Source organism: Tursiops truncatus, chromosome 10 (assembly GCF_011762595.2).
Source record: "Tursiops truncatus isolate mTurTru1 chromosome 10, mTurTru1.mat.Y, whole genome shotgun sequence".
NCBI lineage: Eukaryota > Metazoa > Chordata > Mammalia > Artiodactyla > Delphinidae > Tursiops > Tursiops truncatus.
Genome location: NC_047043.1, coordinates 71254692 through 71281655, shown reverse-complemented (window position 1 = coordinate 71281655; position 26964 = coordinate 71254692). Strand labels below are relative to the sequence as shown.

Here is a 26964-nt window from a genome sequence, read left to right as displayed (position 1 = left end):
TTTTGCAAAGAACTAGAACCAAAAATTTCACAATATGTATGGTAACACAAAAGACCCTGAATAACCAAAGCAATCTTGAGAAAGAAAAAGGGAGCTGGAGGAATCAGGCTCCCTGACTTCAGACTATACTACAAAGCTACAGTAATCAAGATAGTATGGAAGTGGCACAAAAACAGAAATATAGATCAGTGGAAAGGATGGAAAGCCCAGAGATAAACCCACACACATATGGTCACCTTATATTTGATAAGGGAGGCAAGAATATACAGTGGAGAAAAGACAGCCTTCAATAAGTGGTGCTGGAAAGCCTGGACAGCTACATGTAAAAGAATAAAATTAGAACACTCCCTAACACCATACACAAAAATAAACTCCAGATGGATTAAAGACTTAAATGTAAGACCAAACACTATAAAACTCTTCAAGGAAAACATAGGCAGAACACTCTATGATGTAAATCACAGAAAAGTCCTTTTTGACCCACCTCCTAGAGAAATGGAAATAAAAACAAAAATAAACAAATGGGACCTAATGAAACTTAAAAGTTTTTGCACAGCAAAGGAAACCATGAAGAAGACGAAAAGACAACCATCAGAATGGGAGAAAATATTTGGAAATGAAGCAACTGACAAAAGATTAATCTCCAAAATATACAAGCAGCTCATGCAGCTCAATATCAAAGAAACAATCCAATCCAAAAATGGGCAGAAGACCTAAATAGACATTTCTTCAAAGAAGATATACAGATTGCCAACAAACACATGAAAGGATGCTCAACATCACTAATGATTAGAGAAATTCAAATCAAAACTACAATGAGGTATCACCTCACTTCGGTCAGAATGGTCATCATCAAAAAATCTACAAACAATAAATGCTGGAGAGGGTGTTGAGAAAAGGGAACCCTCTTGCACTGTTGGCGGCAATGTAAATTGATACAGCCACTATGGAGAACAGTACGGAGGTTCCTTAAAAAACTAAAAATAGGTCCACCATGTGACTCAGCAATCCCACTACTGGGCATATACCCTGAGAAAACCATAATTCAAAGAGTTATGTACCATAATGTTCATTGCAGCTCTATTTACAATAGCCAGGACATGGAAGCAACCTACGTGTCCATCGACAGATGAATGGATAAAGAAGATGTGGCATATACATACAATGAAATATTACTCAACCATAAAAAGAAATGAAATTGAGTTGTTTGTAGTGAGGTGGATGGACCTAGAGTCTGTCATACAGAGTGAAGTAAGTCAGAAAGAGAAAAACAAATACCATATGCTAACACATATATATGGAATCTAAAAAATAAAATTAAATTGTTCTGAAGATCCTAGGGGCAGGACAGGAATAATGATGCACATGTAGAGAATGGGCTTGAGGACACAGGGAGAGGGAAGGATAAGCTGGAACGAAGTGAGAGAGTGGCATGGACATGTATACTCTACCAAATATAAAGTATATAGCTAGTGGGAAGCAGCTGCATAGCACAGGGAGATCAGCTCAGTGCTTTGTGACCACCAGAGGGGTGGGATAGGGAGGGTGGGATGGAGACTTAAGAGGAAGGGGATATGGGGATATATATATACGTATAGCTGATTCACTTTGTTATAAAGCGGAAATGAACACAACAATGTAAAGCAATTATACTCCAATAAAGATGTTAAAAAAAAGAGATACCATTAAGAAAATGAAAAGGCAAGCTACAGGCCAAGAGAATATATTTGCAAATTATCTGATAAACGATTTGTATCCAGAATGTAAAGAACTCTTACCCCTTAATGATAAAAATGGAAATATTCCAATTTAAAAATGGATAAAAGATCTAAATAAACATTTCATCAAAAAAGAAGATATGTTAATGGATAATAAGCACATGAAAAGATATTTAACATATTTGCATTTAGGGAAATGCAAATTAAAACCACAATGAGATACCACTGTATGCCCATTCAAATACCTCGAATAAAAAAGATAGACAATACCAAGTGTTGGCAAGGATGTGGAAAAATTGGAATGCTTATATTTTTCTGGTAGAAATGTATAATCTTTCAGCCACTTTGGAAAACAGTTTGACAGTTTCTTAAAAGGTCAAACATACACTTATCATTTATCCCAGCAATTCCTACCAATGAGAAATGAAAATGTATGTTCATCCAAAGATTTGCACACAAATGTTCATGGAAGGATTATTCACAATAGCCCCGAACTGAAAGCAATCCAAATGTCCATCAACTTGTGAATGAATAAACCAAATATGATATATCCATATAATGGAAGACTATCCATCAGTAAAAAGGAATGAACTTCTCTCACATACTACATATAGATGAACCTCAAACACATTATTAAGTGAAAGAAGCCAGACACAAAAGACCACATAATACATGATTCCATGTACATGACATTTTCAGAAGTTGTAAACCTATAGAGACCAAAAGTAAATCAGTGGTTGCCTAGGACTGGAGGTGGGAGTGAGGATTGGCTGTTTATGACGTCAAGGGAACTTTTTGCAGTGATGGAAATTTTTTAGAACTGGATCTTGGTAGTGGTTGCACAACTGTATAAATTTACTGAAAAACCCATTGAATTGTATACTTTAAAATGGTGAATTCTATAGTATGTAAATTATACCTATTAAAACCTGTTTGACAAAAGATGTACATTGTATTAGTTAGGATCTAATGAGGGAAGCAGAAGATTAAGATTATAACCAGTAGATTATATATATACCCTATATGTATCCATTGTATGTTTATATATAGGGTTTCTTACAGGGAACTGGCTTATGTAACTGTAGGGGATCATGAAGCAAGTCCACAATCTGTAGGGGCAGGCTGTCAGGAAGGAAAGAGCCAGAAAGGGGAGAGCACCTGTACACCTAGCTGCTGTTTGGAGTCTAACTCAGGGCATGTCTAAAACTTTTTAAAAGGACTTCCACTGACTGAGTGAGACCCACACAGATAATCTCCCTAGATTAACATCAATTTACAGGGGACTTGAATTACATCTGCAAAATCTCTTCACAGCAGCCCTAGATTAGTATTTGATTGAGTAACTGGGAGAAGGTGAGTGCATGATATAATACTGTCCTCCGTTCAGTTCTGTAGTTTAGCCTAACCAAATTGACATGTCAAAAAACCATCACAGAAAGACAAATATCATATGATATTGCTTATATGTGGAATCTGAAAAAATGATACAAATGAATTTATTAACAAAACAGAAATTGACTCACAGACATAGAAAATAAACTTACGGTTACCAAAGGGGAAAGGTGGGGGAGGGATAAATTAGGAGTTTTTGATTAAAATATACACACTACTATATATAAAATAGATAACAAATAAGGAGCTACTGTATAGCATGGGAAACTATACTCAATATCTTGTAATAACCCATAATGGAAAAGTATCTTAAAAAAGAATATATATATATATATCTCACTTTGCTGTACACCTGAAACTAACACAACATTGTAAATCAACTATATTTCAATAAAATTTTTTAAAAAGACACTGTGACAAAAAAATCACAAGTGTTTTGTTTTCCACAGAAAATAGTTTGTTTTTACAAGCTGGGAGGAATTTCAATTTGTTCATTCACTGACTCAAATGAAATTTCTAGAGGAACAACTGTTTGCTAGACACAATAGTGTAGGCTGTACTCTCATTAAAAAAAAATTCTTTACATGCCGACTGGCACATAGAAGATGCTCAAATATTTGTTGAATGAATATGCCATTAATACACCACCAGGATTTATTTATCTACCAATTTTATTTATGCACATGGTATTTGTGTAGGCTATTATCATTTAGATGGAGTATCCATTGTGCAGCCTCAAATAGCAAAGTTTCACATTTCTCTCTTCATGCATACTCAAAAAATTTACACAGCTTAATCTTCTCTGCCAAAAATTTTCTGAAAGAAGTGCTGTCTAAACAAATACTGGATAGAGAAAAAAGATAAATTAAAATCTTGATTAGTTATAATATTTACAGGGAAGTCGCTATGGGGACACTTGAAGACTTGATCTTCCTTGAGAGTGTTTATATAAATCTATTTTCCAACGGATCCGAATTTCCAGTCTTGCAGTTTTCCACAATTTGAAGATCCTGATTCTGTGCCCTTTCTAAGGGAAGAGAGTTAGGTAAAAAAGTCTCATTCACTGACCCTCCATTTACTCGAGTAATGAATTATTGTTGTGACAGGTAATCCTAATCTGTGGCACTCAGCAACTGCCTCTCCAGGCAACATTTGCCCAGTCTCTCTAGTTGCGATGGCGACAGTTTCTATGGCGACAACTTTGTTTCTACGCGGCAGGCGACTGCCCAGCTCGGCAGGGCGTTCCGGAGGATTCAACCCTGTTTTCTCTCTTCCTTTCACCAGCTCGGCAGGACCCCGTAGGGCGTTCCGGAGGATTCAACCCTGTTTTCTCTCCCGTTCACCATTAGAGAAGTTCATTGAACGTACCCCTCTTATCTGAGCAGCCGGGAAGTAGTGAAAACAATCAGAGAGGTACTTTCTTGTCCTCAGCTTTTCTCTTCACCCCTCTCCCAGGGGAGGAGATTTTGAACTGGGCGCCAGCAGAAACTGTCTTTTTCAAGGCAGGAATCTCCAAATTGTGTGGGCATCTGCAGCAAATGCAGTTGATATCACAGTTAATTATTCAGCATTTATATGACATTTTAGATTTCTTATGCACTTAGCATGCCTATTTTTGTTTGGTCATAGTATGGCTTTCTAGGAAGGTAGCAAAACTAAGATACAATAGTGATGTTTAAAAATATTAATGATGTTAAAGTAGCAGCTTTTTGGGGAGAGAGATTATACCTCAACAACTGGATTTTGTTGTTGTTGTGATTTGCTTCTTAGGGAAAATTTGAACTCAAAATTGTAGAACTGTACAGGTATTTAGAGAGCATCTAATCCAGTTCCTTAATTTCAGCCATGAGGAAACTGAAGCCCTCACTCACCGGGAAGTGACTGGCTTCATTTGTTCATAGCAATGAATGGTAGAGCTGTAACAGGAATCCCTGCCCATTTATCTCAACTGCCATCCTTGGGAAAAAGATATAAAGAGGCCTAGAATTTTTGGTATTGATATGTAATGAATATATCGAGGCTAGCTTTTACAATAATGGCTTTACGGACTTTTTCTCCTCAGAGTATATTTTAATCTTTAGGGGACCAAGATGTCAGATACAAACAAAACTGCCATTGCAGCAGAAAAAGAGGCTCTGAACTTGAAGTTACCTCCCATTGTTCGTCCCCTGGAAGACATAGGTGTTGACACACCAGCACAAAGTAAGCTGCTGAGTTACAGAAGATCCAAGGAGCAGCAGAAGACAATTAATCAGTTAGTGTAAGTAGCATATTAGTAAATAATCCTTGTTTGGAATTTGAGTGAAATAATTAGTGTTTGTATTCTCCTAAAAAGTTTAACTATTTAGGTTGTTCATGGTCAAAATATCATCTTCAAATTCAAGTAGGAAAACAATTGAAAAAGTAATTGTAATGATAGTAAATGTTATATAGTGCTTATAGTGTTTATTCTAAGCATTGTTTTTATTGTTTTACCTATACTTCTCACAACAACCCTATACGATGGGTACTATTGTTATTTCTATATATAGATGAGTAAACTGAGGTGCAGAGAAGTTAAGTAACTTGCCGAAGGTCTCACAGCTTGAGTTTAGGCCCTGACAGTCTGGTCCTAGAGTTCACATACTTTGAACACCACGCTATTCCTCCTTGTGATATATTATAACCATACTGGTCCCTGAAAGTAAGACCAAGTAACTGGGCCTCTACAAATAGCATTACACTGGAGCAAATACTTAATAAAATACCTTGAAACTACTTGTACTTAAAATTTTTTTCCATACAAAAGAAAATATAGTCTGACATCCTACCCTTTCCGCTCCAATTTAGTGGAAATTAAAACTAATTTAGGTACCAGCTACCAAAGGCACTGATAAGGATGGTTCAGTCAATTCAGCAGTTACTGAGAATTTCCTAGGTACCTGATTCTGCTGGGCTCTAGGGATAAATAAGAAGAAAAAGATACTGAGCTCTGTACGCTTTGAACCTAACACTGAACTATAAAACGGGGAATTTCTCTCTGGTGGATTTCTGCTTCTCTTTCTGCATTCTCTTTCCCTCTTTGGTCTGCCTCCTTTATAGCTATTTTTGCAACTGACTAAGTTTTATTCTCTGTTACATTGTTGATGATCATATTGTTGCTAGTTAAAATAATTTAAGTTTTTGCTGATTTTACTTTCCTTAAAATAAACAGGTCTGTTAATCATATAACTTCTTTAAATTTACATTACTATTAGTCTGTCAATCTTCTAATCATATTTAAATCCAAACTTATAAGGTATATTAACTAATGGCAGTATATGTATTGTCAGATACCCTTTACCCCTTTAATTTCTAAGACTAACCAATGTTTCAGTAGATTTAGAGAATAGAAAAAGGGGTTCCTTAGGAGTTACATATTGTTCTTGCTCCAAAACCTTTTATAATCTCAGAATGTTGAACTACTTGCAGTTCCATATTTTTACATTTAGTGAAAAATAAATTTCACAATTGCTCCCTGCAGTTTCCTTCACTGAAAAGTCTATCTGAATACTTATACAGTTTATTCAAGGCTTAGTTTATGAATCACCTCCTCTGGAAAGCTTTCTCCTAATCCCCTTTGTGCAGCTTTAACCCTGTCTACATATTCTCTTACATCTATTTAACGGATATTAAATATCTACTGTTATCCAAACACTGTGCTTGTTACTAGAAAGACCACAGAGAACACAACAGAAAGGACTTTAGTCTTTCAGAAGCTTATATTCTGGTGGGAGGAGGCAGATAGTAAACACATTAAAAAAAATTATGTTAGGGGCTTCCCTGGTGGCGCAGTGGTTGAGAGTCTGCCTGCCAATGCAGGGGAAACGGGTTCGAGCCCTGGTCTGGGAGGATCCCACATGCCGCGGAGCAACTGGGCCCGTGAGCCACAACTACTGAGCCTGCGCGTCTGGAGCCTGTGCTCCGCGACAAGAGAGGCCGCGACAATGAGAGGCCCGCGCACCGCGATGAAGAGTGACGCCCGCTCGCTACAACTAGAGAAAGCCCGCGCACAGAAACGAAGACCCAACACAGCCATAAATAAATAAATAAATTAAAAAAAAAATTATGTTAACCCTTTAGATGGTGATAAATACTATGAAGAAATAAAATAGTGGGATAGAGAGTGACAGGGAAGATGTTTCTAGGAACATTGCAGGAAAGTCCCGTGGAGGTGATATATAGAGATCTAAAGAATAAGAAGTTTGTCATTTAAATAAACATGAGAACACCACTGTAGCAAAGGGGATAGCAAGCATGAAAGCCCTGCAATGTGAATGCTTTCAGTGTGTTCTGGGAATTGACAAAGGTCTATGTCACTAGAGTATCAGGGACCTGGGGAAGAGTATTATCAGGTGAGGTCTGTGGATAGAGAGTTCCAGGAGTAAGGTGGGATGTAAGGAGTCCTGGGCAGAACAGAGCCCTCTGCTGGGACCAGTTCCTCGGAACACTTGGCTGAGCAAAGATCGAAAATTGTTTTGTAGCTTTCCAGATTCCCATGAATGAGCCACTTCTTCCTTGGCCACTAGGAATCCCTCTTGATTCAGACCAGCCTTTCTCTCCTTCACCATATGTAGTCTCTTACACAGTCCTTTGAAATTATCCAATTTTGTTTATTTATCTGTTTTTTGATTGTTAACACAGAAAGCAAAAACAGGGAGTGAAAACACTAGCTCTTACATTCTTCTCAGCTCTTTTTATTTATATCAGTAGAGAAAACACACTCCAGGAAATTATTGCTATATTAAAGGGTGACATTTATATATAAAGAGCTCAAGGTAGTTACGCATATTTATGTTGGGATCATTGCAGTGCAAGGTAGCTAGTGCCAACTAGCATACCAAAGTATAATCCTTGAAAGTATTGATCACTGAGAGCTAGGCTGCTCACAGAGAAAATGATGGATGAAGGGGAGTCTGGCCTGGGCCTTGACAATTAACAAAGAAAAGAGGAAGGAGGATATTCCAGGCACATTTTCTACTCCATGTGAGAAAGCCTTAGGAATTTTATTTTTAATAGATCTTTATTGGAGTATAATTGCTTCACAATACTGTGTTAGTTTCTGTTGCACAACAAAGCAATTCAACCATATGCATAGATATGTCCCCATATCCCCTCCCTCTTGAGCCTCCCTCCCATGCTCCCTATCGCACCCCTCTAGGTCATCGCAAAGCACCGAGCCGATCTCCCTGTGCTATTTTCCACCAGCCAACTATTTTACATTCAGTAGTATATGTATGTCGATGCTACCCTCACTTAGCCCCAGCTTCGCCCTCCCACCCCAGGTCCTCAAGTCCATTTTCTATATCTATCTCTTTATTCCTGCCCTGCAACTAGGTTCATCAATACCTTTTATTTTTTTAGATTCCATATATATGTGTTAGCATATGGTATTTGTTTTTCTCTTTCTGACTGACTTCACTTTGTATGACAGACTCTAGGTCCATCCACCCCCCTACAAATAACTCAATTTCGTTTCTTTTTATGGCCGAGTAATATTCCATTGTATATATATGCCACATCTTCTTTATCCATTCATCTGTCGATGGACACTTAGGTTGGTTCCGTGTCCTGGCTATTGCAAATGGTGCTGCACTGAACATTGTGGTACATGTCTCTTTGAATTGTGATTTTCTCAGGGTATATGCCCAGTAGTGGGATTGGTGTGTCATATGGTAGTTCTATTTTTAGTTTTTTAAAGAACCTCCATACTGTTTTCCATAGTGGTTGTATCAATTTACATTCCCACCAACAGTGCAAGAGGGTTCCCTTTTCACCACACATTTTTCCAGCATTTATTTTTTCTAGATTTTTTGATAATTGCCATTCTGACCGACGTGAGTTAATACCTCATTGTAAGGAGCTTCAAGGTGGTGGAAGAGTAAGACACAGAGTTCACCTTCCTCCCCACAAATACATCAGAAATGCATCTACATGTGGAATAACTCCTACAGAACACCTACTGAACGCTGACAGAAGACCTTAGACCTCCCAAAAGGCAAGAAACTCCCCACGTACCTGGGTAGGGCAAAAGAAGAAAGAAAAAACAGAGACGAAAGAATAGGGACGGGAACTGCACCAGTGGGAGGGAGCTGTGAGGGAGGAAAGGTTTCCACAAGCTAGGAAGACCCTTCATGGGTGGAGACTGCGGGTGGCAGAGGGGGGAAGCTTCGGAGCCACGGAGGAAAGCGCAGCAACAGGGGTCCGGAGGGCAAAGTGCAGAGATTCCCGCACAGAGGATCGGTGCCGACCACCACTCACCAGCCCGAGAGGCTTGTCTGCTCACCTGCCGGGGTGAGCGTGGGCTGGGAGCTGAGGCTTGGGCTTCGGTCGGATCCCAGGGAGAGGACTGGGGTTGGCTGCGTGAACACAGCCTGAAGGGGGCTAGTGCACCACAGCTAGCTGGGAGGGAGTCTGGGAAAAAGTCTGGAGCTGCCGAAGAGGCAAGAGACTTTTCTTGCCTCTTTGTTTCCTGTTGCGCGAGGAGAGGGGATTGAGAGCACAGCTTAAAGGAGCTCCAGAGACGGGCATGAGCCGCGGCTATCAGCGCGGACCCCAGAGATGGGCATGAGACACTAAGGCTCCTGCTGCAGCCACCAAGAAGCCTGTGTGCGAGCACAGGTCACTATCCACACCTCCCCTCCTGGGAGCCTGTGCAGCCCGCCACTGCCAGGGTCCCGAGATCCAGGGACAACTTCCCCGGGAGAATGCATGGCGTGCCTCAGGCTGGGGCAACGTCACTCTGGCCTCTGCCACTGCAGGCTTGCCCCGCATCCATACCCATCCCTCCCCCCAGCCTGTGTGAGCCAGAGTCCCTGAATCAGCTGCTCCTTTGACCCCGTCCTGTCTGAGTGAAGAACAGATGCTGTCTGGTGACCTACATGCAGAGGCGGGGCCAAATCCAAAGCTGAACCCCGGGAGCTGTGTGAACAAAGAAGAAAAAGGGAAATCTCTCCCAGCAGCCTCAGGAGCAGCAGATTAAATATCCACAATCAACTTGATGTACCTTGCATCTGTGGAATACCTGAATAGAACACGAATCATCCCAAGTTGAAGAGGTGGACTTTGGGAGCAACGATATGTATATATTTATCCCTTTTTCTCTTTTTGTGACTGTGTATGTGTATGCTTCTGCGTGTGATTTTGTCTGTATAGCTTTGCTTTCACCATTTGTCCTAGGGTTCTGTCTGTCCGTTTTTTTTACTTAAAAATTTTTTTTCTTAATTATTTTTTATTTTAATAACTATATTTTATTTTATTTTACATTATTTTATTTTGTCTTCTTTCCTTCCTTCCTTCCTTCCTTCCTTCCTTCCTTTCTTTCTTTCTTTCTTTCTTCTTTCTTTCTTTCTTTTCTCCCTTTTATTAGGAGCCATGTGGATGACAGGCTCTTGCTACTCCAGCCAGGCATCAGGGCTGCGCCTCTGGGGTGGGACGGTGAAGTTCAGGACACTGGTCCACAAGAGACCTCCCAGCTCCACGTAATATCAAATGGCGAAAAGCTCCCAGAGATTTCCATCTCAACGCCAAGACCCAGCTCCACTGAATGACCAGCAAGCTACAGTGCTGGACACCCTATGCCAAAAAACTAGCACAACATGAACACAACCCCATCCATAAGCAGGGAGGCTGCCTAAAATCATAATAACGCCACAGACACCCAAAAACACACCACCAGACGTGGACCTGCCCACCAGAAAGGCAAGATCCACCTTCATCCACCAGAACATGGGCAGTAGTCCCCTCCACCAGGAAGCCTACACAACTCACTGAACCAACCTTAGCCACTGGGGACAGACAACAAAAGCAATGGGAACTACGAACCTGCAGCCTGCAAAAAGGAGACCCCAAACATAGTAAGTTAAGCAAAATGAGAAGAGAGAGAAACACACAGCAGATGAAGGAGCAAGATAAAAACCCACCAGATCTAACAAATGAAGAGGAAATAGGCAGTCTACCTGAAAAAGAATTCAGAGTAATGATAGTAAAGATGATCCAAAATCTTGGAAATAGAATGGAGAAAATACAACAAACATTTAACAAGGACCTAAAAGAACTAAAGAGCAAACAAACAGTGATGAGCAACACACTATGTGAAATTAAAAATTCTCTAGAAGGGATCAATAGCAGAATAACTGAGGCAGAAGAACGGATAAGTGACCTGGAAGGTAAAATAGTGGAAATAACTACTGCAGAGCAGAATAAAGAAAAAAGAATGGAAAGAATTGAGGAGAGTCTCAGACCCTCTGCGACAACAAGAAATATACCAACATTCGAATTATAGGGGTCCCAGAAGAAGAAGAGAAAAACAAAGGGATTGAGAAAATATCTGAAGAGATTATAGTTGAAAACTTCCCTGATATGGGAAAGGAAATAGTTAATCAAGTCCAGGAAGCACAGAGAGTCCCATACAGGATAAATCCAAGGAGAAACATGCCAAGACACATATTATTCAAACTATCAAAAATTAAATACAAAGAAAAAATATTAAAAGCAGCAAGGGAAAAACAACAAGTAACACACAGGGGAATACCCATAAGGTTAACAGCTGATCTTTCAGCAGAAACTTCGCAAGCCAGAAGGGAATGGCAGGACATATTTAAAGTGATGAAGGAGAAAAACCTACAACCAAGATTACTCTACCCTGCAAGAATCTCATTCAGATTTGACAGAGAAATTAAAACCTTTAGAGACAAGCAAATTCTAAGAGAATCCAGCACCACCAAACCACTTTACAACAAATACTAAAGGAAATTCTCTAGGCAGGAAACACAAGAGAAGGAAAAGAGCTACAATAACAAGCCCAAAACAATCAAGGAAATGGTAATAGGAACATACATATAGATAAGTACCTTAAACGTAAATGGATTAAATATTCCAACCAAAAGGCATAGACTGGCTGAATGGATACAAAGACAAGACCCATATATATGCTGTCTACAAGTGACCCACTTCAGACCTAGGGACACATACAGACTGAAAGTGAGGGGATGGAAAAAGGTATTCCATGCAAATGGAAATTAAAAGAAAGCTGGAGGGCCTTCCCTGGTGGCGCAGTGATTGAGAGTCCGCCTGCCGATGCAGGGGACATGGGTTTGTGCCCCAGTCCGGGACGATCCCGCATGCCGCGGAGCGGCTGGGCCCGTGAGCCATTGCCACTGATCCTGCATGTCTGGAGCCTGTGCTCCACAAGGGGAGAGGCCACAACAGTGAGAGGCCCGCGTACCGCAAAAAAAAAAAAAAAAGAAAGCTGGAGTAGCAATTCTCATATCAGACAAAACAGACTTTAAACAAAGACTATTACAAGAAACAAAGAAGGACACTACATAATGATCAAGGGATCAATCCATGAAGAAGATATAAACATTGTAAATATTTATGCACCCAACATAGGAGCATCTCAATACATAAGGCAAATACTAACAGCCATGAAAGGGGAAATCGGAAGTAGCACATTCATAGTAGGGGACTTTAACACCCCACTTTCACCAATGGACAGATCATCCAAAATGAAAATAAATAAGGAAACACAAGCTTTAAATGATACATTAAACAAGATGGAATTAACTGGTATTTATAGGACATTCCATCCAAAAACAACAGAATACACATTCTTCTCAAGTGCTCATGGAACATTCTCCAGGATAGATCATATCTTGGGTCACAAATCAAGCCTTGGTAAATTTAAGAAAATTGAAATTGTATCAAGTATCTTTTCTGACCACAATGCTATGAGACTAGATATCAATTACAGGAAAAAATCTGTAAAAAATACAAACACATGCAGGCTAAACAATACACTACTTAATAACCAAGAGATCAGTGAAGAAATCAAAGAGGAAATGAAAAAAATACCTAGAAACAAATGACAAGGAAAACACGACGACCCAAAAACTATGGGATGCAGCAAAAGCAGTTCTAAGAGGGAGTTTATAGCAATACAGCCCTACCTTAAGAAACAAGAAACATCTCAAATAAACAACCTAACTTTACACCTAAAGCAATTTGAGAAAGAAGAACAAAAATAACCCCAAAGTTAGCAGAAGGAAAGAAATCATAAAGATCAGATCAGAAGTAAATGAAAAACAAATGAAAGAAATGATAGCAAAGATCAATAAAACTAAAGGCTGGTTCTTTGAGAAGATAAACGAAATTGATAAACCATTAGGCTCAATCAAAAAAAAAGGGAGAAGACTCAAATCAATAGAATAGAATTAGAAATGAAAAAGGAGAAGTAACAACTGACACTGCAGAAATACAAAGGATCATGAGAGATTACTACAAGCAACTATATGCCAATAAAATGGACAACCTGGAAGAAATGGACAAATTCTTAGAAATTCACAACCTTCCATGACTGAACCAGGAAGAAACAGAAAATATGAACAGACCAATCACAAGCACTGAAATTGAAACTGTGATTAAAAATCTTCCAACAGGGCTTCACTGGTGGCGCAGTGGTTGAGAGTCCACCTGCCGATGCAGGGGACACGGGTTTGTGCCCCGGTCCATAAGATCCTGCATGCCGTGGAGCGGCTGGGCCCGTGAGCCATGACCGCTAAGCCTGCATGTCTGGAGCCTGTGCTCTGCAAAGGGAGAGGCCACAACAGTGAGAGGCCCACGTACCGCAAAGAAAAAAAAAGAAATCTTCCAACAAACAAAAGCCCAGGACCAGATGGCTTCACAGGCAAATTCTGTCATACATTTAGAGAAGAGTTAACACATATCCTTCTCAAACTCTTCCAAAATATAGCAGAGGTAGGAACACTCCCAAACTCATTCTGCGAGGCCACCATCACCCTGATACCAAAAGCAGACAAAGATGTCACAAAGAAAGAAAACTACAGGCCAATATCACTGATCAACATAGATACAAAAATCCTGAACAAAATACTTAGCAAACAGAATCCAACAGCGCATTAAAAGGATCATACACCACGATAAACTGGGGTTTATCCCAAGAATGCAAAGATTTTTCAGTATACACAAATCAATCAATGTAATACACCATATTAACAAATTGAAGGAGAAAAACCATATGATCATCTCAATATATGCAGAGAAAGCTTTTGACAAAATTCAACACCCATTTATGAAAAAAACCCTCCAAAAAGTAGGCATAGAGGGAACTTTCCTCAACATAATAAAGGCCATATATGACAAACCCACAGCCAACATCATCCTCAATGGTGAAAAACTGAAAGCATTTCCTCTAAGATCAGGAACAAGACAGGGATGTCCACTCTCACTGTTGTTATTCAACATAGCTTTGGAAGTCCTAGCCATGGCAATCAGAGAAGAAAAAAATAAAAGGAATACAAATTGAATAAAAAGAAGTAAAACTGTCACTGTTCGCAGATGACATGATGCTATACATAGAGAATCCTAAAGATACCACCAGAAAACTACTAGAGCTAATCAATGAATTTGGTAAAGTTGCAGGATACAAAATTAATGCACAGAAATCTCTTGCATTCCTATACACTAATGATGAAAAATCTGAAAGTGAAATTAAGAAAACACTCCCATTTACCATTGCAGCAAAAAGAATAAAATATCTAGGGATAAACCTACCTAAGGAGACAAATGACCTGTGTGAAGAAAACTATAAGACACTGATGAAAGAAATTAAAAATGATACAAATAGATGGAGAGATATACCATGTTCTTGGATTGGAAGAATCAACATTGTGAAAATGACCCTACTACCCAAAGCAATCTGCAGATTCAATACAATCCCTATCAAACTACCACTGGCATTTTTCACAGAACTAGAACAAAAAAATTCACAATTTGTATGGAAACACAAAAGACCCTGAATAGCCAAAGCAATCTTGAGACAGAAAAATGGAGCTAGAGGAATCAGGCTCCCTGACTTCAGACTATATACTACAAAGCTACAGTAATCAAGACAGTATGGTACTGGCACAAAAACAGAAATATAGATCAATGGAACAGGATAGAAAGCCCAGAGATAAACCCATGCACATATGGTCACCTTATATTTGATAAAGGAGGCAAGAATATACAGGGGATAAAAGACAGCCTCTTCAATAAGTGGTGCTGGGAAAACTGGACAGCTACATACAAAAGAATGAAATTAGAACACTCCATAACACCATACACAGAAATAAACTCCAAATGGATTAAAGATCTAAATGTAAGGCCAGAAACTATCAAACTCTTAGAGGAAAACATAGGCAGAACACTCTATGACATAAATCACAGCAAGATCCTTTTTGACCCACCTCCTAGAGAAATGGAAATAAAAACAAAAATAAACAAATGGGACCTAATGAAACTTCAAAGGTTTTTCACAGCAAAGGAAACCATAAACAAGTCCAAAAGACAACCCTCAGAATGGGAGAAAATATTTGCAAATGAAGCAACTGACAAATGATTAATCTCCAAAATATACAAGCAGCTCATGCAGCTGAATATCAAAAAAACAAACAATCCAATCCAAAAATGGGCAGAAGACCTAAATAGACATTTCTCCAATGAAGATATACAGATTACCAACAAACACTTGAAAGAATGCTCAACATCATTAATCATTAGAGAAATGCAAATCAAAAGTACAATGAGGGCTTCCCTGGTGGTGCAGTGGTTAAGAGTCTGCCTGCCGATGCAGGAGACACGGGTTCGTGCCCCGGTCCGGGAGGATCCCACATGCTGCGGAGCGGCTGGGCCCATGAGCCATGGCCGCTGAGCCTGCGCGTCCGGAGCCTGTGCTCTGCCACGGGAGAGGCCACAACAGTGAGAGGCCCATGTACCGCAAAAAAAAAAAAAAAAAAAAAAAAAGTACAATGAGATATCATCTCACTTCGTTCAGAATGGCCATCATCAAAAGATCTACAAACTATAAATGCTGTGGATTGTGTGGAGAAAAGGGAACCCTCTTGCACTGTTGGTGGGAATGTAAATTGATACAGCCGCTATGGAGAACAGTATGGAGGTTCTTTAAAAATCTAACAGTAGAACCGCCAGCAATATGACCCAGCAATCCCACTACTGGGCATATACCCTGAGATAACCGTAATTCAAAATAAGTCATGTACCACAATGTTCATTGCAGCTCTGTTTACAATACCCATCCACTTGGAAGCAACCTAAGTGTCCATCAACAGATGAATGGATAAAGAAGATGTGGCACATATATACAATGAAATATTACTCAGTCATGAAAAGAAATGAAATTGAGTTATTTGTAGTGAGGTGGATGGACCTAGAGTCTGTCATACAGAGTGAAGTAAGTCAGAAAGAGAAAAACAAATACCATATGCTAACACATATATGTGGAATCTAAACAAGAAAAAAAAGGTCATGAAGAACCTAGGGGTAAGACGGGAATAAAGATGCAGACCTACTAGAGAATGGACTTGAGGATAAGGGGAGGGTGAAGGGTAAGATGGGACAAAGTGAGAGAGTAGCATGGACATATATACACTACCAAATGTAAAATAGATAGCTAGTGAGAAGTAGCCGTGTAGCCCAGCAAGATCAGCTCGGTGCTTTGTGACCACCTAGAGGGGTGGGAAAGGGAGAGTGGGAGGGAGGGAGACGCAAGAGGGAAGAGATATGGGGACATATGTATATGTATAACAGATTCACTTTGTTTTAAAGCAGAAACTAACACGCCATTGTAAAGCAATTATAGTCCAATAAAGATGTTAAAAAAAGAAAAAGGTACAGATGTAAAAAACAAAAAAAAACCTCATTGTAGTTTTGATTTGCATTTCTGTGATAATTAGTGATGTTGAACATCTTTTCATGTGCTTCTTGGCCATCTGTATGTCTTCCTTGGTGAAATGTCTATTTAGGTCTTCCACCCATTTTTCAATTGGCTTGTTTGTTTTTTTGGTATTGAGCTCCATGAGCTGTTTGTATATTTTGGAGTTTAATCCTTTGTCTGTTGTTTCATTTGAAAATATTTTCTCCCAGTCTGAGGGTTGTCTTTTGGTCTTGTTGATGGTTTCCTTTGCTCTGCAAAAGCTTTTAAGTCCCATTTGTTTATTTTTGTTTTTATTTCTGTTACTCTAGAAGGTGGGTCAAAAAAGATCTTGCTGTGGTTTGTGTCAAAGAGTGTTTTTCCTATATTTTCCTCTAAGAGTTTCATAGCGTCTGGTCTTATTAAGTCTTTAATCCATTTGGAGTTTATTTCTGTGTATGGTGTTAGGGAGTGTTCTAATTTCATTCTTTTATATGTAGCTGTCCAGTTTTCCCAGCACCACTTATCGAAGAGGCTGCCTTTTCTCCGTTGTATGTTCTTGCCTCCTGTGTCATAAATTAGGTGCCCATATGTGCATGGGTTTATCTCTGGGCATTCTATCTTGTACCATTGACCTATATTTCTGTTTTTGTGCCAGTACCATACTGTCTTGATTACTGTAGCTTTGTAGTATATAGTCTGAAGTCAGGGAGCCTGATTCCTCTAGCTCCATTTTTCTGTCTCAAGATTGCTTTGGCTATTCGGGGTATTTTGTGTTTCCATACAAAATGTAAATTTTTTTGTTCTACTTCTGTGAAGAATGCCATTGGTAGTTTGATAGGGATTGCATTGAATCTGTAGATTGCTTTGGGTAGTATAGTCATTTTCACAATATTGATTCTTCCAATCCAAGAACATGATATATTCTCCGTCTGTTTATGTCATCTTTGTTTTCTTTCATCCGTGTGTTATAGTTTTCTGAGTACAAGTGTTTTGCCACCTTAGGCAGGTTTACTCTTAGGTATTTTATTCTTTTGTTGCAGTGGTAAATGGGAGTGTTTCCTTCTCTTCCTGATTTTTCATTGTTGGTTTATAGGAATGCCAGAGATTTCTGTGACTTAATTTTGTATCCTGCAACCTTACCAAATTCATTGATTAGTTGTAGTAGTTTTCTGGTGGCATCTTTAGGATTATCTATGTATAGTATTACGTCATCAGCAAACAGTGACAGTTTTACTTCTTCTTTTCCAATTTGGATTGCCTTTGTTTCCTTTTCTTCTCTGATTGCTGTGGCTAGGACTTCCAAAGCTATGTTGAATAGAGTGGCGATAGTGGACATCCTTGTCTTGTTCCTGATCTTAGAGGAAATGCTTTCAGTTTTTCACCATTGAGAATCATGCTCTCTGTGGGTTTGTCATATATGGCCTTTATTATGTTGAGGTAGGTTCCCCCATGCCCATTTTCTGGAGAATTTTTATCACAAATGGGTGTTGAATTTTGTTGAAAGCTTTTTCTGCATCTATTGAGATGATCATATGGTTTTTATTCCTTAATTTGTTAATGTGGTGTATCACATTGACTTATTTGCGTATATTGAAAAATCCTTGCATCCCTGGAATAAATCCCACTTGATCACGGTGTATGATCCATTTAATGTGTTGTTGGATTCTGTTTGCTAGTAATTTGTTCAGGATTTTTACATCTATGTTCATCAGTGATATTGGTCTTTAATCTTGTTTTTTTTGATATCTTTTTCTGGGTGATGGTTGCTTTGTAGAACGAATTTGGGAGTGTTTCTCCTGCTGCAATTTTTTAGAAGAGATTGAGAAGGATCTGTATTAGCTCTTCTCTAAATGTTTGATAGAATTCGCCTGTGAAGCCATCTGGTCCTGGACTTTTGTTTTTTGGAATATTTTAAATTATGTTTTCAATTTCATTACTTGTGATATGTCTGTTTATATTTTCTAATTTTTCCTGGTCAGTCTTGGAAAATTGTACCTTTCCAAGAGTTTGTCTATTTCTTCATGGTTGTCCATTTTATTGGCATATAGTTTTTTGTAGTAGTGTCTTATAATCCTTTGTATTTCTGCAGTGTCAGTTGTGATTTCTCCTTTTTCATTTCCAATTTTATTGATTTGCATCCTTTACCTTTTTTCTTGATGAGTCTGTCTAAGGGTTTATCAATTTTATTTATCTTCTCAAAGAACTAGCTTTTAGTTTTATTGATCTTTGCTATTGTTTTCTTCATTTCTATTTCATTTATTTCTGCTGTGATATTTATGGTTTCTTTCCTTCTACTGACTTTGGGTTTTCTTTGTTCTTCTTTCTCTAGTTGTTTTAAGTGTAGGGTTAGATTGTTTATTTGAGATTTTTCTTGTTTCCTGCGGTGAGATTGTATTGCTATAAACTTCCCTCTTAAAACAGCTTTTGCTGCATCCCATAGGTTTTGTGTCATCGTGTTTTAATTTTGATTTAGTCAAGCTCAGTAAGGCACAACAGGGAAATGAGGCTACTCATAAAAGCTAATTCAGTCTTAGTCTCTTTTAATAAATGAAGAATGTCTAGAATGTGGGAGAGAAAATTTTCACCCTCCATTGGTCAAGCAACATCTGGAATTCTGGGGTCACACTATAAGATGGATGTTGCTAAACCATTATAGCTACCAATGAGAGTGAGGAATTTTGAAACTACCTAATTTGAAGGGAACTGATTTGCTTAATGGGGAGGAGTTTAGACAGGCCTGAGTTCATATCCCATCTCTACAGCTTATTAATGTGAATTTGGCAAGTCAAGTAACTTTGCTTATCCTCATCTTCCCATCTGTAAGATGGGGATAATATTATAATAATGGTTACCTCTTAGGATTTCTGTGAGAGTTAAATGAGATCCATGCATATAAAGATCTTATGCCAATGCCTAGAACGTCAGAAACTCACCATAAATGGTAACTTTTATTGACAGGAATGGTCAAAGGAACTGGATAGGTATTACTAAGTTTTGGAAGGGTAACAAAGAAGAGGAATGTGACTTTTTTATATAGCTCCAGAGAATATAATTTAAAAGGATACAACTCTAGAAATTTATTTCGAAGAATATGAGCTAGCTGACAATAAATTTAGCTACCTCAGAAAGTGATGAATGTCATCTCCCCTCACCCATCCTGGGGTACAACTTGAAATTTTTGAGAGTATTCATGCATTAAAGAAAGTACTGAACTAGATATGCAGAATCTTTTCCACATCCACTATTCTGATCATTCATTCTACAGATATTTATTGACCTTGATGGACACTATCTAAGTGCTATGGATAGATCGGTGAGCAAAACAGACATGATGTTTTTCTTTATGGCATTTACTAGTTTATGCCTTTATTGTTCTGGGGGCCATCCTTCCCTTCAAATTCCTTTTAGTTCTCCTTTTGCCTCTGACCATGTCTCCTTTGCCTCCTTCAGTTGTTCTTCCTCATTCCTGTCACGCTTGACATCCTTCAATCTTCTTTCTTAAGTCTCTTTTCTTTCCCTTGTATACTTTCTGCTTTGGCCATCTCTTCTAGCGTATTTAGACTTTACCAACTGGTAGATTTGTCTTTCTAAAAATGTTCTCATGCTTAAAAACTCTTAGTGACTCCCCATTGTCTACTAATAAAAAAGCTTGCTATTTGAGACCCTTAGCTAGATATTCCAGTCCACTTCTCCAAACTTATCTCCATCTCGTTCCATAACTTCTGAGCAGATTGGACAACTCCTTATTTTCAATTTTTGCCTTTGATTGTTCCCTTGTCTCTCTGTTTCTTAGGGCCTTTATCTTTTCAGATCCATCTGCCCAGGAAAGCCACATCTCCAACTGAGATCCTCTTCTTCATTTCAAGCTTATTGCAAATGCTAACTTGTTCACATAACCTTCAAATATACCTTCAGGTGGAAGTGAACTTGTCCCTCCTCTGAACCATCAGGGTCCCATACGTTTTTTTTTTTTCTTTTTTGCGGTACGTGGGCCTCTCACTGTCGTGGCCTCTCCCATTGCAGAGCACAGGTTCTGGATGTACAGGCTCAGCGGCCATGGCTCACGGGCCCAGCTGCTCCACGGTATGTGGGATCTTCCCGGACCGGGGCACGAACCCGTGTCCCCTGCATCGGCAGGCGGACTCTCAACCACTGCGCCACCAGAGAAGCCCTCCCATACTTTTTATATGGCACTCTGATCTTATCTTCCTACACTTTCAGTTTATAAATTCCTTGAAACTTGTTGCTGCTATGTTTTAATAAAACCTAGTAGGGACTTCCCTGGTGGCGCAGTGGTTAAGAATCCGCCTGCCAATGCAGGGGACATGGGTTCGATCCCTGGTCCGGGAAGATCCCACATGCCACGGAGCAACTAAGCCCGTTTGCCAGAACTACTGAGCCTGCGCTCTAGAGCCCACGGGCCACAACTACTGAGCCTGTGTGTCGCAACTACTGAAGCCTGCGTGCCTAGAGCCCAGGCTTTGCAACAAAAGAAGCCACTACAATGAGAAGCCCGTGCACTGCAATGAAGAGTAGCGCCCATGAGCAGCAACGAAGACCCAACGCAGCCACAAATAAATAAAAATAATTAAATTTAAAAAAAGAAAAGGTACTTTCCAAAAAAAAAAACCTAGTAGGGTATCTTGCAGAATATAAACATTCAGTAAGTATTTGGTGACAGATGAACAGATTATATGATGATATAATTTTATTTAAAGAAGAAATTATATTTTATGGATGATAAATTCCTACATTCACAACTTTTTATTGAGCACCTACTATGTAGCAGGTACTATTCTGAGCATTGGGATAAGGCAATGAATAAAACGGTCTACAACATATAGTATGTCAAATGGTGGTAAGTACTATGAAGCAAGGTAAGTGAGGATAAAAGGGATGGATAGTGAAGGAAGTGCTACTTAATGTAAGGGGTAAGGGTAGTCTTCTCTGACAGTGTGGCATTTGAACAGAGATAACACATACATAAGGGCCCACATGCATCAGGATTAACTTAAAAATTGTCATGTTATAATTGAACATTATTGATTATTATTTTTAGTCTCCTTTTATATTACACATGAATAATTTGAATATTAGGACTCATTGATAATGGCAATTGAGATTTATTTCTTACAGAAAATTCAGTAAGGTAAAGAACTCTTGAATATCTCTTCTTCAAGTATAGTTGAAAAAATGTTCAAATTGTTATGTTTTAATAATATATCTTAATGTTATATTCAAGAAAGTCATACATTGTTCTAACTATAAATTTCAGAATTGAAGGAGCCAAACGAAATTTAGCCAGAACATTGGATAAAAGAACACCTTCATCACCAGAGCCAGATTATCCTCCAACTGTAGGTTTATATTTTCTCTTTAAAAAGTGTATCTTTATACTATTTTAACTCTTATTTTAAATCAGTCTCAATATAACTAGTATTTTTTAAAGAATAATACATATATTTAAAACTATTTATATTTTTGATTTAAAAAATTTAAAATTACTTTAAAAACTTTCTTCTTGATTTAATTATGTCTTGTTTGTTTGCTTTTGACAGATGACCAGTGAAATTAAAAAGAAAGGAGTGAGTTCAATTTTTTATATTTCTTGCTTTGAAAATGTTCAAACAAATTGTTACAGAGTAGCTCCTTCTAAGACCACCTGCTAAATTCCATCCTAGAGAAGAAAGAAATTTAGAAACATTATTTTCTCTGCCAAAGGTACATGCGTGCCATGATGACAATGCAGGTTTTATTTATTTATTTTTGGCTGCATTGGGTCTTCATTGCTGCACACGGGTTTTATCTAGTTGCAGAGAGCAGGGGCTACTCTTCGTTGCAGTGCGTGGCTTCTTATTGCGGTGGCTTCTCTTGTTGCAGAGTACGGACTCTAGGCAAACAGGCTTCAGTAGTTGTGGCACGCGGGCTCCGTAGTTGTGGCTCATGGGCTCTAGAGCGCAGGCTCAGTAGTTGTGGCGCATGGGCTTAGTTGCTCCACGGCATGTAGGATCTTCCTGGACCAGGGTTCGAACCCGTGTCCCCTGCATTGGCAGGCGGATTCTTAACCACTGCGCCACCAGGGAAGGCCCGACAATACAGGTTTTTTGTTTGTTTGTTTGTTTTTGTGGTACGCGGGCCTCTCACTGTTGTGGCCTCTCCCGTTGTGGAGCACAGGCTCCGGATGCTCAGGCTCAGCGGCCATGGCTCACGGGCCCAGCCGCTCCATGGCATGTGGGATCTTCCCAGACCAGGGCACGAACCCGTGTCCCCTGCATTGGCAGGCAGACGCTCAGCCACTGCACCACCAAGGAAGCCCCTATACAGGTTTTAAGAGTTACATTTTTGTTGCTATTCATTATTTGAGGATTAATTGTAAATATTTTTGTTGTTATTCCAAAGAACTGAAAAAAAATATCCAAAGTGGTAGTTATAAAGGAAAATACATCTCCCTTTTCATTGTCTTGATGTTGATATAATGATGACTGCTTATTTTGAATCCACTGTGTGCCACCCACATGCTAGATGATAGAGATTAAAAAAAAAAAGACACTGACTGCATGGGTGACAACATGGGACTGTGATGTGATTGTTGGAAAGATGAAAACATGTAAAATCTCCTTAACAACAAAGGATATGGAAAGTTATGGAGCTGGTTACACAAAAGAAGAATTTATGCAGCATATTACCAGATGGGGGTACAGGCTTTCCAGAACCCTTGAAGTTCCCTCTTGGGATAGAGGGCTAAGGATACCTTCCTACTGACTGAGGCTCTTTGGAAGAATCTCATTTTAGCTAATCCAAGTTTTTTGTCTTTTTAAAATACTCCTCCTCCTCCTCCCTCTGCCTCCCAACTTTTCCGGAGACTTGGGCTGTGGATTTGCCTCTTTACTAGATGTAAGAACTGATATAAAACAACCCCCAAACATTTATAAATATTTAATGTGAGGCTGGGTGAACTGCAAGATATTTTTGTGTGTATGTGTTTAGCATCCTCATCCTTCCTCCATAGTTTTTGCCTTTAGTGTCTTACAATCTAAAATAGGTAGCTGGGTATGAAACAGTAATTCACTCTTAAACCCACTGCCTTGGCAATCTGGCTTCTACGAACTCCACCACTTCATCATAAATGTCACCAATGACCAGCAGTTTCCAAACCCAAAGGATATTTTTTCAATATTTCTCTCGCTAGACCTTCAGCTGACTTTTAAAAACTTTTTACTTTTAAATAATTGAACACATGTATCAGTAGAACAGAATAGATGACTCAGAAATAGACACACTCAGCTACAGCCAACTGATTTTTGACAAAGGTGCAAAAGTCAGTTCAATGGAAAAAGGATAATCTTTTCAACAAATGGGGTAGAGCAATAGGACAACCATAAATAACAAAAGAAATAAACAACAAAAACCCCAAACCTCAGCCTAAACTTTGCCTATTGTACAAAAATTAACTAAAAATTGATCATAGATTTAAATGTAAAACAAAATTATTTTAAAACTTTTAGAAGAAAATCTAGGACTTGGCCAAGAATTCTTAGACGTGACATCAAAAGCACAATCCATATTAAGGACCTAAATGTAAGATTGGAAACCATAAAACTCCTAGAAGGTAACATAGGCAGAATACTTTTTGACATAAATTGTAGCAATATTTTTTTTGGATTGGTCTCCTAAGGCAAAGAAAACAAAAGCAAAAATAAATGAATTGGACCTAATTAAACTTGAAAGCTTTTGCACAGCAGAACCATCAACAAAATGAAAAGGCAACCTACTGAATGGGAGAAAATATTTGCAAATCATATGACTGATAAAGGGTTAGTATCCAAGGTATATAAACAGCTCATACAACTAACTTAATGTCAAAAAAACAAATAACCCAATTAAAAAATGGGCAGAAGACCTGAATAGACATTTTTCTAAAGAAGACATACAGATGGCTAACAAGCACATGAAAAGATGCTCAACATTCATTTATCATTCATTCATCAGAGAAATGAAATCAAAAACCACAATGAGATATCACCTCACACCTGTCAAAATGACTACCATCAAAAAGACCACAGAGGCAGCCACTCCCATGGGCAAACGCCCAGGGGCTGCTCCTGTCCTGTGCTCCCTCCCTCTGCCTTTCACTTCCCAGCTCCCAATATCTTGGAAGCTTTGAAGCTCAGCAAAGAAGGGAAATCTATTGAGAACAGTCTGTAAAGTGTCAAGCAATATCCAGATATCACCTGCACTGTGCCTGTCCCCTGCCTGAACCCAGAATTCTTCCACCAAGTGAATGGTACTGGGTCCCACATTGGCATTGCTCATATGGTTGATGAAGACATATTGACAGAGTTGTTGTTGCCATGTGGCTGACAGGGTCTTGGTGCTCCAGCTGGGTGTCAGGCCTATGCCTCTGAGGTGGGAGAGCTGAGCTCAGGACATTTGTCCACCAGAGATCTCCCGGCTCCATGTAATATCAAATGGTGAAAGCTCTCCCAGTGATCTCCATCTAAACGCTAAGACCCAGCTCCACTCAATGACCAGCAAGCTACAGTGCTGGAAACACTATGCCAAACAACTAGCAAGACAGAAACACAACACCACCCATTAGCAGAGTGGCTGCCTAAAATCATAATAATGCCACAGACACCCCAAAACACACCACTGGACTCGGCCCTGCCCACCACAAAGACAAGATCCAGACTCATCCACCAGAACACAGATACCAGTCCCCTCCACCAGGAAGCCTACACAACCCACTGAACCAAGCTTACCCACTGGGGGCAGACACAAAAAACAACAGGAACTACGAACCTGCAGCCTGTGAAAAGGAGACCCCAAACACAATAAGTTAAGCAAAATGAGAAAAGAGAGAAACACACAGCAGATGAAGGAGCAAGGTAAAAACCCACCAGACCAAAGAAATGAAGAGGAAATAGGCAGTCTACCTGAAAAAGAATTCAGAGTAATGATAGTAAAAATGATCCAAAATCTTGGAAATAGAATGGAGAAAATACAAGAAACATTTAACAAGGACCTAGAAGAACTAAAGAGCAAACCAACAATGATGAACAACACAATATATGAAATTAAAAATTCTCTAGAAGGGACCAATAGCAGAATAATTGAGGCAGAAGAACGGATAAGTGACCTGGAAAATAAAATGGTGGAAATAACTACTGTAGAGCAGAATAAAGAAAAAGAATGAAGAGAATTGAGGAGAGACTCAGAGACCTCTGGGACAACATTAAACCCACCAACATTCAAATTATAGGGGTCCCAGAAGAAGAAGAGACAAAGAAAGGAACTGAGAAAATATTTGAAGAGATTATAGTTGAAAACTTCCCTAATATGGGAAAGGAAACAGTCAATCAAGTCCAGGAAGCGCAGAGAGTCCCATACAGGATAAATCCAAGGAGAAACACACCAAGACAGATATTAATCAAACTATCAAAAATTAAATACAAAGAAAAAATATTAAAAGCAGCAAGGGAAAAACAACAAGTAACATACAAGGGAATCCCCATAAGGTTAACAGCTGATCTTTCAGCAGAAGCTCTGCAAGCCAGAAGGGAGTGGCAGGACATATTTAAAGTGATGAAAAGGAAAAACTTACAACCAAGATTACTCTACCCAGCAAGGATCTCATTCGGATTCGACAGAGAAAGTAAAACCTTTACAGACAAGCAAAGGCTAAAAGAATTCAGCACCACCAAACCAGCTTTACAACAAATGCTAAAGGAATGTATCTAGGCAGGAAACAAAAGAGAAGGAAAAGACCTACAATAACAAACCCAAAACAATTAAGAAAATGGTAATAGGAACATACATATCAGTAACTACCTTAAATGTAAATGGATTAAATGCTCCAACCAAAAGACATAGACTGGCTGAATGGATACAAAAACAAGACCCATATATATGCTGTCTACAAGAGACACACTTCAGACCTAGGAACACATACAGACTGAAAGTGAGGGGATGGAAAAAGAAATTCCATGCAAATGGAAATCAAAAGAAAGCTGGGGTAGCAATTCTCATATCAGACTAAAGAGACTTAAAATAAAGACTATTTCAAGACACAAAGAAGGACACTACGTAATGATCAAGGGGTCAATCCAAGAAGAAGATGTA

The 26964-nt window shown here is 39.0% G+C and overlaps 1 protein-coding gene across 1 annotated transcript in view; it reads left to right on the top strand.

Annotated features, from left to right (window-relative positions):
* DNAH12 (dynein axonemal heavy chain 12) overlaps positions 1–26964 on the top strand; it is a 229604-nt gene that overhangs the window by 11990 nt on the left and 190650 nt on the right. Inside the window, exons 2-5 of the mRNA XM_073811265.1 lie at positions 4395–4523; positions 5173–5370; positions 22118–22199; positions 22401–22427. Of these exons, the coding sequence (XP_073667366.1) occupies positions 5201–5370; positions 22118–22199; positions 22401–22427 (279 nt within the window). The 5' untranslated portion in view covers positions 4395–4523; positions 5173–5200. The remainder of the gene's footprint in view (positions 1–4394; positions 4524–5172; positions 5371–22117; positions 22200–22400; positions 22428–26964) is intronic.